The following is a 14488-nucleotide window of genomic DNA, read 5'->3' as shown; positions in this document are numbered from 1 at the left end:
GTCATTACTTGAGCCCAACAGGTCTGTATTCCGCAGCCCAAACACAAGAAAGGGGATCCCCAAGGGGAGGACATTCACCTGAGTGGAGACATCCAAATGTAATAGCTCAAAGAGAGTGCCAAATGAAAAATCCTCAGTTGTCCAAAGTCAAAGGGCCCTTGCTAGTCCCACAGTGAACACCAGCACTGACTATTGTCTATGACAGTGTTTCTCAACATTTTTTCAGCCAAGGCACCCTTTAAAATTATGGACAATCTTGAGGCACCCTCCAAAATTATTGCGTCCCATTCTAAAATGTAAAAACTATTCTAATAATTTTATATACTGTAGCAACATCAATACACATAGGACACTCACCACTAGAGGTGATTTATTCTTTCAAAGCAAATACACTTTTGTAAACTGGTACTGACTAGTAATTCCAATGTTTCTCTTCTCCCTCAGTTTTCCTTCATCACTTAGCTCATGAGACCCCAAAGCTGATGGAGAGAGGCAAGGGAGGGTCAAACAAGGAAGATATGCAGGCAACTGACATCCTCCTTATCAACTTATGATGTCATTGGTCGTTAGGAGGTTGGCAGCTAGAGGGTTCTGATGGTGTACAATGAAAACTAAACTAAACTAAACGGCAGGTTTCATCCACTCACCAGCTTGTATAAGATTTTGGGGCAATGTTTAGGCATTTTGCCAATGCACCCCTGAAGAAACCTCAAGGCACCCTGGTTGAAAAAGGCTGGTCTATGACATACTCTACCTTGAGATCAGTCTGTTTAGGTCTTTTGAGTCCACTTAACATTCTGCCATTGTACCCAGCCCTTATGAAGGGTCATTGTGTGGCCCCCAAAACTCTATGGCTGTAATTTGCCCTGCGTGCTGTAACCTGTTGAACAATAAAGATTTTGGACTCCTAAAGGTTTTTTTTATTTGTCTCTCTCTCTTTGACCTATTACACAGTGCCCAGTAATGTCAGGGCTGCCATTGCTGACCTACCTGGCTATCTCAGGCTTTATTATTTTTGGAGTCACTGACCTGGAACAAGCATGCAGATCTGCAAAGTCAGAGTAACGTCAGAGGTCCCAATTTGTTCCAGGTCTGTACATCAGAAAGTACTGAAGCCACTGGATCAGCATGACAGCCTATAACTCAGATTGTCAGAAGCAGTCGTCAGCATTTTCAGTCTTTGTATTCTTTCCGCAGTTTTCTTTTAAATGACTAATGACACAACGTCAATGGCAGTACTACTTACTTCCAGTTCTTACATTAATCTGTTGACGTTACAGAGTCTACGCTGTGCTGGATTAGTGCTCAACTGTGCTGCTGAGCTTTGACTATTAAAACAATTCCAACCTACATGTGTCTACATCTCACCATATCTCAAATGCAGATCACTGAACGTAAACAGAAGGACACGTGACGAAAAATAGCTGTTGATTCAGACTTAACACAGGACTAATTGAGGAATAGGCATTGCTTCTGTGGCACCTTTTCCTGCCATAGTATGTGCAATTACTCAGCTATTAATTAATGATTAACGATGTGCTTCAGGGATGGAGATGGATTCGACAACAAGCTCTTTGTTCCTGTCCCCATTTGTTAGATCTGCTTGATCGGGGCCAGTCTTGCTTGCTGTCAAGTGCAGATGCCGGATTGAAGTGCTCTTGAAATGTCATTTTAACCCAATCCTTCCAATCACCAAGGCTAATCCATCTGGCGGAACTTGCTGATCAGCTAAGAGGTTATTTCACGTGTGGTCTGGAATTTTTATGGATTTTTCAAGTAACATGGTCATGGGAGAAATCAATGGATCACATAGATATTTTACACTCATACACATCCCGGTCACTTTATTGTTGCTGCTTGCTAATCCCACAAGAAACGGGATTGTTTCCTTGTCAGCAAACACATGATTTCTTTTTTTTTCATTGCTTATTCATGAGGAAAGGCGAACATTCTTCTTGTATAAGAGGATGCTGACTATGTACTCTAAGCATACAAATCAGGTCTCTTAAAGGGACAGGTGAATGCAAAGAACAAGAATGGTGGCTAACGAGGGCAAAATTCTCACACCGTTGTGCTGCTGATTTACTTCGGGACTACTACATTAAGGTTTATTGGTGAAAAGTGTCTCTTATTGACCTTAAATTATTGGCTATGCTGGAATGTAATAAATAAATATTATAATAGTAGCTATAATATTAATATACAGTATGTATATACACAAACACACTGTATAATTTATGTCAACATTATCAGATATAAGAATAGTAATAATACAGCAATACTTAAACAATAACTCTCTTAGCATTTCCTGACTTAATAGTACATATAAATGCAAACTGCAAATAGCTTTTAACTCCTACACCAGCCTGTGCTTTGACATACTTTGCACTGTCTGCCATTAAAAAACACCAAGACAAATGGGAAAAATGCACACGATAAATAACATGTTTTTAATGAACACAAGAGTTGTGATTGTAAACTACCATTGTTGAATGTACACAAAAAAACACATTTACCTTGAATGATCACAACAGGGAGGTCTTGGACACATATGTGGACATCACACACAGACACACATATAGGTTGACTGTGAGTACTCACAGTTCAGAATACAGGAAATGTAGATTGCCCATATTGTCTATATAGTTGGCAGGGCTTAGCCAAGGTAGAACCAATAAGAGAAGAGCCTTCATTTTTGAGCACAACGTTGATATGGCTTCCTCCTGACCAATTTCTTGATTGATTTTAACCCAAAAAAAAAAAAAAAAGAGGTTCCCAGTATTTTTTGCAGTTGGTTTGCTGCTTGGCAATATCAGATGTAGCACATCATGGTTTTGATTGTAATTTCAAACTAAGCAAGGCAGGAAAAAAAAAATCATTGACCTTTAAGAGGATTAGTTCATTTGGATGCTAGATTGCTAGAGATGTGGAAGGTTTAGAGACAATGCAGCATGGATGGCGAGACAGTGACTTATGCTGGGAAACAAGGCTGATGTAAGGTAAAGGGACCAGCCTCCTGCACGACACAGAGTGGTTCTTTATAAACAGCTGGTACATTTACATCACTGGCTAGAAGCAGATGGGTTGTGAGAGCTTAGGCAACCAACAAGCTCTGACTGCTTGATGCTGTGCAATGTACATATATAATGTACTGTGATGCAACCTCTTTAAGTAGATGAACCTTTGCAATCAGTGTATATTAATAGGCTCTGTAATATTTTAGAAAAACTATAATGTGTTCACAGAAAAATCATAAGCCTTTTTGTTGCACACTGTTAAAGTGGACAGCTCCACTCAAAACTGATATAACCATTTCGTTTCTGACAAGTTGGATGACCTGCTGGTTTTAGGGTGGCCATAGGCATGGGAGCAATCACAATTCTTGCCTGATGGCATATTTGCACTAATGTTAGTCCTTTGCTCCTCTCCAGGAATGAGAAGGATCACACTGTTATGACATTGTATTTTTCAATAAAATAAATATTTTTTTCTACTTCCCTATTTGCTTCCATGCCTTAAAAGTCCGACCTGTTGATATATATTTGGTATCATCTTTGTTTTCCCTTGATACATTATGGATGTGGCATTGTGGGTGCTCCCTTCTTCCTAAGTATCAGACGCACTCGTTAGAAAATCTCACAAAGCAATAATGAGCTCCATCAACCAACAAAAGTGCTTTTATTGTTCTGTAAATGATAAATCATTAGCAAGAATCTGATTATCACAGACATGCCCAAAATCAGTGGAGAAGAATGGAATTATCCCAAATGGGGTTACAGCTTTGACCCATTCTTGTGGCCACATAGGTAAATGATGCTGCCTGGTTCTTGTGATGGATTCATAGTATAGAAAGTGAGATCACTGGAAAATCTAGCTTCAATCTTTGTATAGACTTGTGGGAAAGGGCGCAAAGCAGGAGAATCTCAGCCTGAAGTCTCTGAGAAATATAAGGAAACTGTAGGAGGTTTAACCCATTGATGCCCACCAAAAACTGAAATATAAGCTTTGGGTGACATTGAAACTGTCATATAATAATATTTATTGAATAGAATTTAAATCTTAAGCTAGTCATAGATGCATAGATTTCTCTCATTTTTCCCATGGGTGGTACAAGTGAAATCTAATAGATCTTTCCATCTACACTAAACAGCTTGAATCAAGAATCTTTCCTGCTTGTCATTGTATTCAGCCCCTGCCGCTGTCTGAATAACCGATGTCTGACTGTGACTAATTGGATGCAAATACTGTACAGTGGACAATTTTCCAGACAGCTCCCTCAATTTTTCAATTAAAGTTTGTCCAGCCAGGTAGTATTGAATGGGCCATTTGCAGCTCACATTCCGGACCAGTCAGCAAGTATCGACCAAAAAAATTGAGCTGTGTGCCGCAAAGCCTTATGTTGTGTACACAGGGTCGGACTTTCTGACAGAAAAAGTCAGACAGAATCTTTTCATCGGATATTCCAATCGTGTGTGGGCGTCATCTGACTTTTTTTTTTAAAATTCTGACGGACCTAGAAATAGAACATGTTTTAAATCTTTGCAATGGAATCAGTTCCAATCGGGAAAACTGTTCTTATGTATGTTGTTCTGACAAAACGCAAAAACGCATAGCACAGAAAACTACTCCAGAAGTCTTAGGTCTGATGCTCCAGAATTCGCACACTCTCCTCACAGAAACATCAGCCATCCAGCGATGCATGTGTGCAGTGTGAAGGTGTTAAAGAGGAAGTAAACCCTGATGAGTTTACTTTCTCTTTCATTCCCTGCAAAGGCAAAGCATAATGGACTACTATGCATCGCATAGTAGTCCATTATGTGTCACTTACCTGACACAGGAGCCAGCAAAGTCACCGCTGTCCCCTGTAGTTCCGAGCGTCCATCTTCTTGGTGGGTCTCCGTGGCTCTCGCTGCTCCGGCGCTGTGATTCGCCGGAGCAGCGATGACGTCACTCCCGCGCATGCGCACGGGAGCAGAGACGCCCGGCATTGCGCGGCATCTTCGTCATCGACGATGCCCCGCTCAGTGCGCCTGCACGCCGCTGTCTACGGCACATGCGCCGTAGATACCGGTGCCCGTCTTTGGGCAAATATCTCCTAAACCGTATAGGTTTGGGAGATATTTCTTGGACCTACAGGTAAGCCTTAATCTAGGCTTACCTGTAGGTCAAAGTGGTTTGTAAGGGTTTAAGGGTTTACAACCACTTTTAAGCCCACCTTTCTGCCGCTGCACATACACTACAGTAAAAGTTGTAGAGCAACCCCATTTTTCCATTTTTCTATTGAAATTTAGGCAATTTAATGTCTCAATGTACTTTGAAAATAAAGCATACAAATAAAAATTTGGACATAAAAAAGAAATCATCCTTTTGCAGATATAACAGCCGAACACACTTGCGGCATTCTTTCTCCAACAGAAATCCAATATTTTTTATAAAGTTCTTGTAGATTGCTTTTCTTTCACTCTTCTGTCCAGTTCATCCCAAAACCAGCTCAATGGAGTTTAAGTCTGGAGTCTGGTCATTTCATGGTTTGAAGCCTACCGTCTTGTTCTTTTCTTCTAAGGTAGTTGTGACAAAGCTTGGAGGTATGTTTTGGGTCTTTATCTTGCTGTAGGATGAACCCCGGACCAACTAGGCATCTTCCAGAGGATAGTGCACTGGGCTGCAAAATGTTGTGATTAGGGTTGTCCTGATACTGATACTGGTATCGGTATCGAGACCGAGACAGAGCATTTGTACTCGCATAAATGCTCCCTAACCTGATACCTGCAACGGGAAGTCGGCAGGTGGAGAGGGTGGAATGGAGATCGGTCTGGCAGCAGTAGAACTATGGATAAGCTGGGCGTGGCAGGGATGCAGGGTGCCGCCACATATTCTGTCCAAAATGGTGACCAGAGCTGTCACATTCGGTAAAGGAAGTGTAAACATCACAACGCTCATCTTGATACACCCTGCACTAGGCTGCAGTAAGCCAGCAGCGGACATCTTGTTACACCCAGCCCATATAGTTAAGGCTGGGTGTAACAAGATGTCCGATACTGACTTACTGCAGCCAAGGGAAAGGTGTACCAAGGTCACAACATAATTACTAGATGATAAATGTTAAATGACAGGTATGATGAGAGCCAAGGAAGGATTTTGCAATGCTATATAGCATTGCAAAATCCTTCCTTGCTTCTTATTATTCATGTAATTTATTATGCAATTGCCAATCAGTGCTGCATTTCAGTGCCCATCAGTGCCTGCCCATAAGTGCCGCCTATCAGTGCCCACAACTGCCGCCTATCAATTCCATCTATCAGTGCCCATAAGTGCCGCCTATTAGTGCCACCTATCAGTGCCAGCGATCACTGCCAGCCACCTGTCAGTGCCATCTATCAGTGCCCATAAGTGCCACCTATCAGTGCCAGCCACCTATTAGTGCCCATAAATTCTGCCTGTTAGTGCCACCTATCAGTGCCCATAAGTACCGCATATTAGTGCCATTTATCAGTGCCCATAAGTGCTGCCTATCAGTGCCATCTCTCAGCGCCATCTATCAGTACCCATCAGTCAGTGCCATTTATCAGTGCCAGCCATCAGTCAGTACCAGCCATTAGTGCCCATCAGTCAAACTGTCACATAACATAAAAAAAAAAGTATCTGTATCGGCGAGTACTTGAAAAAAGTATTGGTACTTGTACTTTGACTTTAAAAAGTGGTATCAGGACAACCCTAGTTGTGGCCATAGTTTTGGTTCAGGGTGCCACTTATTCTGTGCAAGTTGCCTACCCTGGATCCAGCAAAAGAGCCCCAGACCATCGTATTTCCTCCTACATGTTTCATAGTTGATGTCACACATCCTTTCACCTACTCGGCGGTATAAAAAAACCCTGCACGGTGAACAGAATATCTCAAATTTTGATTCATTGTTCCATAAGACCTTCTTCCCATCTTCAGTTGTCCACTGGTGATGCTTCAGGGCCCAGGCAAGCCTCTTTTTCCTATTTGGCCATCTTAGCAATGGATTTCTTCCAGCCACTCGACCTGTCATACCTGAAGTTCAAAGCCTTTTTTTTTTTTTTACAGTTGAAACTGTGACTTGCTTTCTTCAGTGTTATGCTGTGCTTAAAGCGGTTGTCCTGTAAGCAGACTATTACACAAGCTATTGACTTGTCTTCTGATTGTGTTGTGGCTTTGGGTCTGCCAGTCCTCCTTCTGTCAGTGTTTCCTTCAGTTTCCAAGTGCCTTTTGATTATGTAGGAAACAGTACTCACTGACAACTTGGCTTTCAATTTCTGTAAAGGAAAGATCTGCAAATTTTTTTTAAGGGGTTTATTTCTTCCTTTGTTAATTGCCCCTTTCTCGCCATTTTGAGAGCAATATACTACTTCCTGCAGTACAATAATGTCCAAATATTGCTCAAGAAGGTGTAGTAACACAGTCTGTTTTAGCACTGCTTTTATACAGATAGAAAGCTTGTAGGTAATCAACAAAAGTTGTGACATTAATTATTAACAATTATTAACATAAACTTTCAAGGAAATTGTAGAGCAGCTGTTGTTGTTCAACTGGTAGATCAAGTTGTTAACCCATTACTTCCTTACTGAAAAAAGGCATTTTTGGATAACTCTGAAATGTACATTATTTTTTAGTTTTCGATTAAAAGTTTTATTCACCTCTGGCAGTTTAAATTTCTGTTTACATTTCAATAAAAACTGGAAAAAATGTCTGTTCTAAAAGTTTTGACCAGTTGTGTATGTGTTAGGCGGTTGTAAAGGGGTTAACAAAAAAAAAAGTAAGACTTTGAATACACTTTGTTTTGATGTACCTTAAATATATTCAGCAGATTTAAATTAAATATTCAGTTGGGCTTTAATGATTTTTTAATGACTACATAAAGTACTTATACAGAAAATGGTGGCAGTCATTACTTAACTCCTTTTTGAAAATGCTAGTTATCTGGCTTCAATACCTTTAACCACTTGCTTACTGGGCACTTAAACCCCCCTCAGTCCCAGACCAATTTTCAGCTTTCAGCGCTGATGCACTTTGAATGACAATTGCGCGGGCATACAACACTGTACCCAAATGAAATTTTTATCATTTTTTTCCCACAAATAGAGCTTTCTTTTGGTGGTATTTAGTTACAGCTCGGAGTTTTATTTTTTGCTAAACAAACAAAAAAAGATGCAAAAAAATAAAAATAAATAAATCATGTTTTAATAGTTTGTTATAAAATTTTGCAAACGGGTCATTTTTCTCCTTCATTGAAGTGCGCTGATTAGGCGGCACTGATGGCTGCATTGGTGGGCACTGATGGGCTGCATTGGTGGGCACTGATGGGCTGCATTGGTGGGCACTGATAGGCTGCACTGGTGGGCACTGATAGGCATAGTTAAGGCGGCACTAATAGGCACAGATAAGGCGGCACCGATGGGCACAGATAAGGCGGCACTGATGGGCAAAGATGGGCACAGATAAGATGGCATGGATGGGTGGCACGGATAAGTGGCACGGATGGGTGGCACGGATGGGCACTGATAGGTACCACTGATAGATGGGACTGATGGGCACTGATAGGTGGCACTGATAGGTGGCTCTGATAGGTGGCACTGCTGGGCACTGATGGGCGGCACTGCTGGGCACTGATGGGCGGCACTGCTGGGCACTGATGGGCGGCACTGGGTCGCAGCACCTTTGAGGCAGATTGTGGGCACTGTGGGTGGCACTGCTGGATGGCACTGTGGGTGGCATTGTGGGTGGCACTGTAGGTGGCACTGTGGGCACTATGGGCACTGATGGGGGGCACTGATGGGGGGCACTTACTTTTATTCAGGATGGCACGGCGGTGGGCAGGTGGGCACTGGCAGGGGGCAGGTGGTCAGCTGTATTGCTGGCCGTGATCGGGACTGATGTCCCGATCACGGCCGCCGGTGATCGGCTTTTTTTTTCTCTCCTCGCGCTGTCAGCGCGAGGAGGAATAATAGCCGATTACCGGCTCCGTTCTATCACATGATCAGCTGTCATTGGCTGACAGCTGATCACGTGATAAGGGGTCGGGATCGACCGCTTGCACGGATCGGTGATCAGGCGAGTCTCACGGACTCGCCGATCACAGAGCGCGCCGCGCGCGCCCCTCAGGGGGCGCGCAGGCCGCTCGTATCCGGGACGACGTCAATAGATGTAGTCCCGGAAATGTAGGTCCGCGCTAATGCCGTCATTTGGCAATAGCGCGGATCTGTAGTGGTTAAAGATAGACCAAAATGCAAGTGCATGTTTGAAAAAAACAGAAACCCTTATCTCTCTACTTGTCCCAGGTAGGGGACTCTGCTTTGAAGCCAAAGCAACTACAGTCAACAAAAGCCTAGTACACACAGGCCGAAGGTTGGGCGGCATTGGCCGGTGCAATAGAAATTGCAATAGAAATTGGCATCATTTGGCCTGTGTGTATGGCAGCCGGTCTGACAGAAGCCAGCTTGGACAGCTTCTGTCGACTGGTCATGACCAGAAAAGTTCTGCCCCCGATCAGCTCTCTCAGAACGCTGACTGGAGTGTTCTGGCGCCGGGGGGGGGGGCTTAGCTTTCAGAAGGAAAGGTCCTATTACAGGTTTATTTTAACTGTATGAAATGGTGCTCTCTGAGCCTTCCAGAAGATTGGTTTTAAAATATTAGACATGTGCATATTCGTTTTTGTCCAAATGCATTTTCGTCTGAATTTCAGGTATTTTCGTTATCACTTTAACAAACGATAACGAAAGTGCAGTATCCGAAAAACTAAAGATCCAACATAAATAAATGCTTTATTTTCATTTTCATTGTGACAATAGTTCGATATAGATAGGAGATTCGACATGATGCTGACAATAACAATCTGTGTCCATCGAAACTGTGGTCGAATGTGCCTAACCTTAACTCTATTAGTCCAGGATTATTCTACATAGAGAAAACATTCGACATAGAGAGAAAAGATTCAACATACAGAGAAAAGATTCCACATAGAGAGAAAAAATCCCTGCTGGAATTGGGTGGGGGATGTAAAATAAAAATAATGACGATGATGCATTTTATTGGCTGATTGTAACCAAAGAGGAGGAGCAGTAAAATAGCTAGAACTAAGTACACACATACAGCCAACTTACTTTCACTTACGATTGCTAGCAGAAAGACACACACACACTGAATCATTTCAGAAGACAGTCAATCTTAGCTGGTCCGTTTGTCAGAGAACTTGAATTAGTTAGCAATTAAGCATAAGCACAGCAGCAGAACAATAGTGAAGCAAGCTACAGTTCAACTTAACTTTTTCATAATAATCTGCTGCTATTGTGTTAGTGTTGTTAACTTGATAGTGATACTAGTGTTGCTAGTGTTGTGATAGCCTCAGAGGCTGTTTTGTGGGGGGGGGGGGGGTGATTTTAGTGATACTAGTGTTGCTAGTGTTGTGATAGCCTGAGAGGCTGTGTTGTGGGGGGGGGGGAGATTTATTATTATAGATTCTATATTATATATTGAGAATCTATATAGATTCTATATACCCTATCTTGTTACCTGTCTGATCAGTGATCACTATCACCAGTCCATTTTCTGTTTGAACTATGTACATTCAACGTGAATGACAAATATTCGACAAAGCAGCGGAAAACATACAAACGTCGAATCTTTGGCTTATGGTGTCTGTCGAAAGTTCTAAGAAGATTCGACGGAGCAGCTAAACTATATGGAGTCATACAGTTGAGCTGCTCCGTCAAATCTTCTTTGAACATTTGACAGACACTGTGACAGTGGGGTCACTTTGGACACAGAGTGAATAAAAGAAACCCCCAATATGGTCTGTGATAGCCATATTCAAGGCTGTACATACATGGTATATAGATTGGATGTATACTGTATATGGGGGTTAAGTATCATTGCTGTGAGGAATTAAGTTGTTTTGCATTTCTATTGTTCATTTAAGTCTGTCCTTGTGTGTATTGTAAAGTGCCAGACAGACTGGCTGCCAACCCTTTGTGAAAAGATGTGTATTGGGTGGGATCGTTTGAAGCCTAGCAGACGTCAGGATGAGGTGTTGAGTCTTGGGATGTGTGGGTGGAGCTGGGCCCTTGTTCATGTTAAAGCATGTGCCTTGAATTGTGTATAAAGTTACAATGTTTCTCAATAATAAAGTCATTCCTACTACAGAAGAGACAGAGTGCGTCTCGTCTTTTTGCCAGAGGGGTCGGCTCCTATAGGAAAGGGTCGTTTAGCTGTGGATATTGGTAGCGAGTGGATGTGTGTCTAGGAGAGGGAACATCGTAAACGGCGTTAACCCCCTTTATATTAGGGGTGACGTTACAGACACCATAAGAGCCCATTCACACAGGGGCAACTCCTGATCCGACTTCAGGTCGCCCCTAGTCGCCTCAGGTCGCCTCAGGTCGGACAACATTTAAAAATCAATGTAAGTGAATGAGAGCCGTGTTAATGCACACTACTGAAGTCGCTCCGACTTCAAAAAAGGTTCCTGTACTACTTCTATCCGACTTGTAGGCGACCGGTACCCATTGATTTCAATGGAGGTCGCCTCCAAGTCGGATCTCTGTCTATACGGAGGCGACTTTGACAGAATTATCAGCTCTCAAGAGGGAACTCCACGGCAAATTTCTGAAAAAAATTTGGCGTGGGTTCCCCCTCCGAGAGCATACCAGGTCCTTAGGTCTGGTATGGATTCCAAGGGGAACCCCCTACGCCGAAAAAACGGCGTGGGGGTCCCCCCCAGATCCACACCAGACCCTTATCCGAGCACGCTACCCGGCCGGCCAGGAAAGGGGGTGGGGACGAGCGGGCGGCCCCCCCCCTCCTGAGCCGTACCAGGCCGCGTGCCCTCAACATGGGGGGGTGCCTTGGGGGAGGGGGGGCGTGCGGCCCCCCCACCCCAAAGCACCTTGTCCCCATGTTGATGAGGACAAGGGCCTCTTCCCGACAACCCTGGCCGTTGGTTGTCGGGGTCTGCGGGCGGGGGGCTTATCGGAATCCGGGAGCCCCCTTTAATAAGGGGGCCCCCGGATACCGGCCCCCCACCCTATGTGAATGAGTATGGGGTACAATGTACCCCTACCCATTCACCTGTGAAATAAAGTACAATAAAACACACAACACAGAGAAAAAGTATTTTATTGCACAGCCGGGGGTCTTCCGTCTTCGGGGGTCTTCTCGCCGGACTCCTCCGCTATGTGTGTGTAGCTCTTTTGCCAGCGGAGGAGTCCGGCTTTCTTCCTCCCCGCCGCCGGCCTCTTCTCCCGACTTCGGGGGTCTTGTCCCCCTCTTCGGTTCTTCTGCCGGGCCACCGCGCCTGGTCCGGTGGCCCGGTCTTCTGTCGCCGTCTTCCGTTCTTCTGTCGCCGCCTTCGGTTCTTCTGCCGGGCCACCGCGCCTTCTTATAGCTCTTTTACAGGCGGTGGCCCGGTCTTCCGTCGCCGCCGTCGCCGCCGCCGCCGCCGCCTTCCGTTCTTCTCCTTCTTCTTCTCCTGGAGATGTTGACTCGACGAGCTCTCCGGCCGGAATGCCAGGGACGCGCTCCGCTGCCTCTTATATAGGGACAATGGGGCGGTGTCACATGGGTTGATGTCACATGGGTTGGTCACATGGGTTGATGTCACATGGTAAGGGGGCGGGGTCACCATGTGACATCAACCCATGTGACCAACCCATGTGACATCAACCCATGTGACACCGCCCCATTGTCCCTATATAAGAGGCAGCGGAGCGCGTCCCTGGCATTCCGGCCGGAGAGCTCGTCGAGTCAACATCTCCAGGAGAAGAAGAAGGAGAAGAACGGAAGGCGGCGGCGGCGGCGACGGAAGACCGGGCCACCGCCTGTAAAAGAGCTATAAGAAGGCGCGGTGGCCCGGCAGAAGAACCGAAGGCGGCGACAGAAGAACGGAAGACGGCGACAGAAGACCGGGCCACCGGACCAGGCGCGGTGGCCCGGCAGAAGAACCGAAGAGGGGGACAAGACCCCCGAAGTCGGGAGAAGAGGCCGGCGGCGGGGAGGAAGAAAGCCAGACTCCTCCGCTGGCAAAAGAGCTACACACACATAGCGGAGGAGTCCGGCGAGAAGACCCCCGAAGACGGAAGACCCCCGGCTGTGCAATAAAATACTTTTTCTCTGTGTTGTGTGTTTTATTGTACTTTATTTCACAGGTGAATGGGTAGGGGTACATTGTACCCCATACTCATTCACATAGGGTGGGGGGCCGGTATCCGGGGGCCCCCTTATTAAAGGGGGCTCCCGGATTCCGATAAGCCCCCCGCCCGCAGACCCCGACAACCAACGGCCAGGGTTGTCGGGAAGAGGCCCTTGTCCTCATCAACATGGGGACAAGGTGCTTTGGGGTGGGGGGGGCCGCACGCCCCCCTCCCCCAAGGCACCCCCCCATGTTGAGGGCACGCGGCCTGGTACGGCTCAGGAGGGGGGGGGCCGCCCGCTCGTCCCCACCCCCTTTCCTAGCCGGCCGGGTAGCGTGCTCGGATAAGGGTCTGGTGTGGATCTGGGGGGGACCCCCACGCCGTTTTTTCGGCGTAGGGGGTTCCCCTTGGAATCCATACCAGACCTAAGGACCTGGTATGCTCTCGGAGGGGGAACCCACGCCAAATTTTTTTCAGAAATTTGCCGTGGAGTTTCCCCTTGAGCTCATTCTCTGCTTGGCCGCGGCAAAAGTCGCCTGGCCTGGGGCGACTTGTAAGTCGTCCCAAGTCGCGCTTGAAGTCATCACAAGTCGTTTTGAAGTCGTCCCAAGTCGCCGCTGTCAAGTCGTGTCCAAGTAGCCTGATCAAGTCGCCTACAAGTCGTGTTGCCCCTGTGTGAATGGGCTCTAAGCCTTCACTGACAGATTCAACCTTTAGGGCCGGTTCACACTGCGGGCGATGCGAGGCGACACGACTCGCCTCGCCGCAGTGTGACAAGTCGCCCCCGTTCTGTACAATGGAACCGTTCTGAGAGGAGCGACTCGAGTCGCTCCGACTCAGAAAAAAGGTTCCTGTACTACTTCTGGGCGACCTCGGGGCGACTTGCATTGACTTCTATACAGAAGTCATCTGCAAGTTGCCGCTGAGGTCGCGGCAGGTCGCGGCGAGGCAAGTCGGTGTCGCCTCGCCTCGCCTGCAGTGTGAACCGGCCCTAATTCATTTGGATTTTCGGACGAATGGAATTTTTAACGAAAAACAAAATAAATAAAAACAAATTTCTGGAGTAACTAAATAAATTTATTTTTCGGACGAAAACAAAATTCCGAAACAAAATATTTCAGTGTGCGCATTTCTATTAAATATTCTCTTATTGAAAAGGATGGCTGCATAATCCATATGCTTTATGGAACATCCGAAGGCAAGCGGATGGCTCATATTAATAAACAAGGATGTGATCTTAGTCAGAATTCTTTTGTTATCTTCAAGAAAACACAAGCAGGCAGATTGCCTCAGCAATGACCTCAGCATTGGTCTTTGGGGAACATTCTTTTCACTGAGAAAGA

At 45.5% G+C, this 14488-nt stretch overlaps 1 protein-coding gene across 4 annotated transcripts in view; it reads right to left on the bottom strand.

The window, feature by feature from the left end:
• The window catches only part of LNX1 (ligand of numb-protein X 1), a 293661-nt gene that overhangs the window by 233955 nt on the left and 45218 nt on the right, over positions 1-14488 (bottom strand). Inside the window, exon 1 of one of the 4 annotated variants that reach the window (XM_077477488.1) lies at positions 2602-3019. The exons of 2 other annotated variants lie outside the window; for them this stretch is intronic. In XM_077477488.1, the coding sequence (XP_077333614.1) occupies positions 2602-2693 (92 nt within the window). In that variant the 5' untranslated portion in view covers positions 2694-3019. Of the gene's footprint in view, positions 1-2516; positions 3020-14488 lie in introns of those variants that run through there. One more of the 4 variants, XM_077477489.1, reaches the window with a different exon arrangement.

The sequence above is a fragment of the Lithobates pipiens genome, unplaced genomic scaffold (assembly GCF_037356315.1).
Source record: "Lithobates pipiens isolate NorthernLeopardFrog02 unplaced genomic scaffold, aLitPip1_a1.2 Scaffold_13, whole genome shotgun sequence".
In the NCBI taxonomy this organism is placed as follows: domain Eukaryota; kingdom Metazoa; phylum Chordata; class Amphibia; order Anura; family Ranidae; genus Lithobates; species Lithobates pipiens.
Note: the sequence above shows the minus strand (reverse complement) of the source record. Positions and strands in the feature narration are given on the sequence as shown.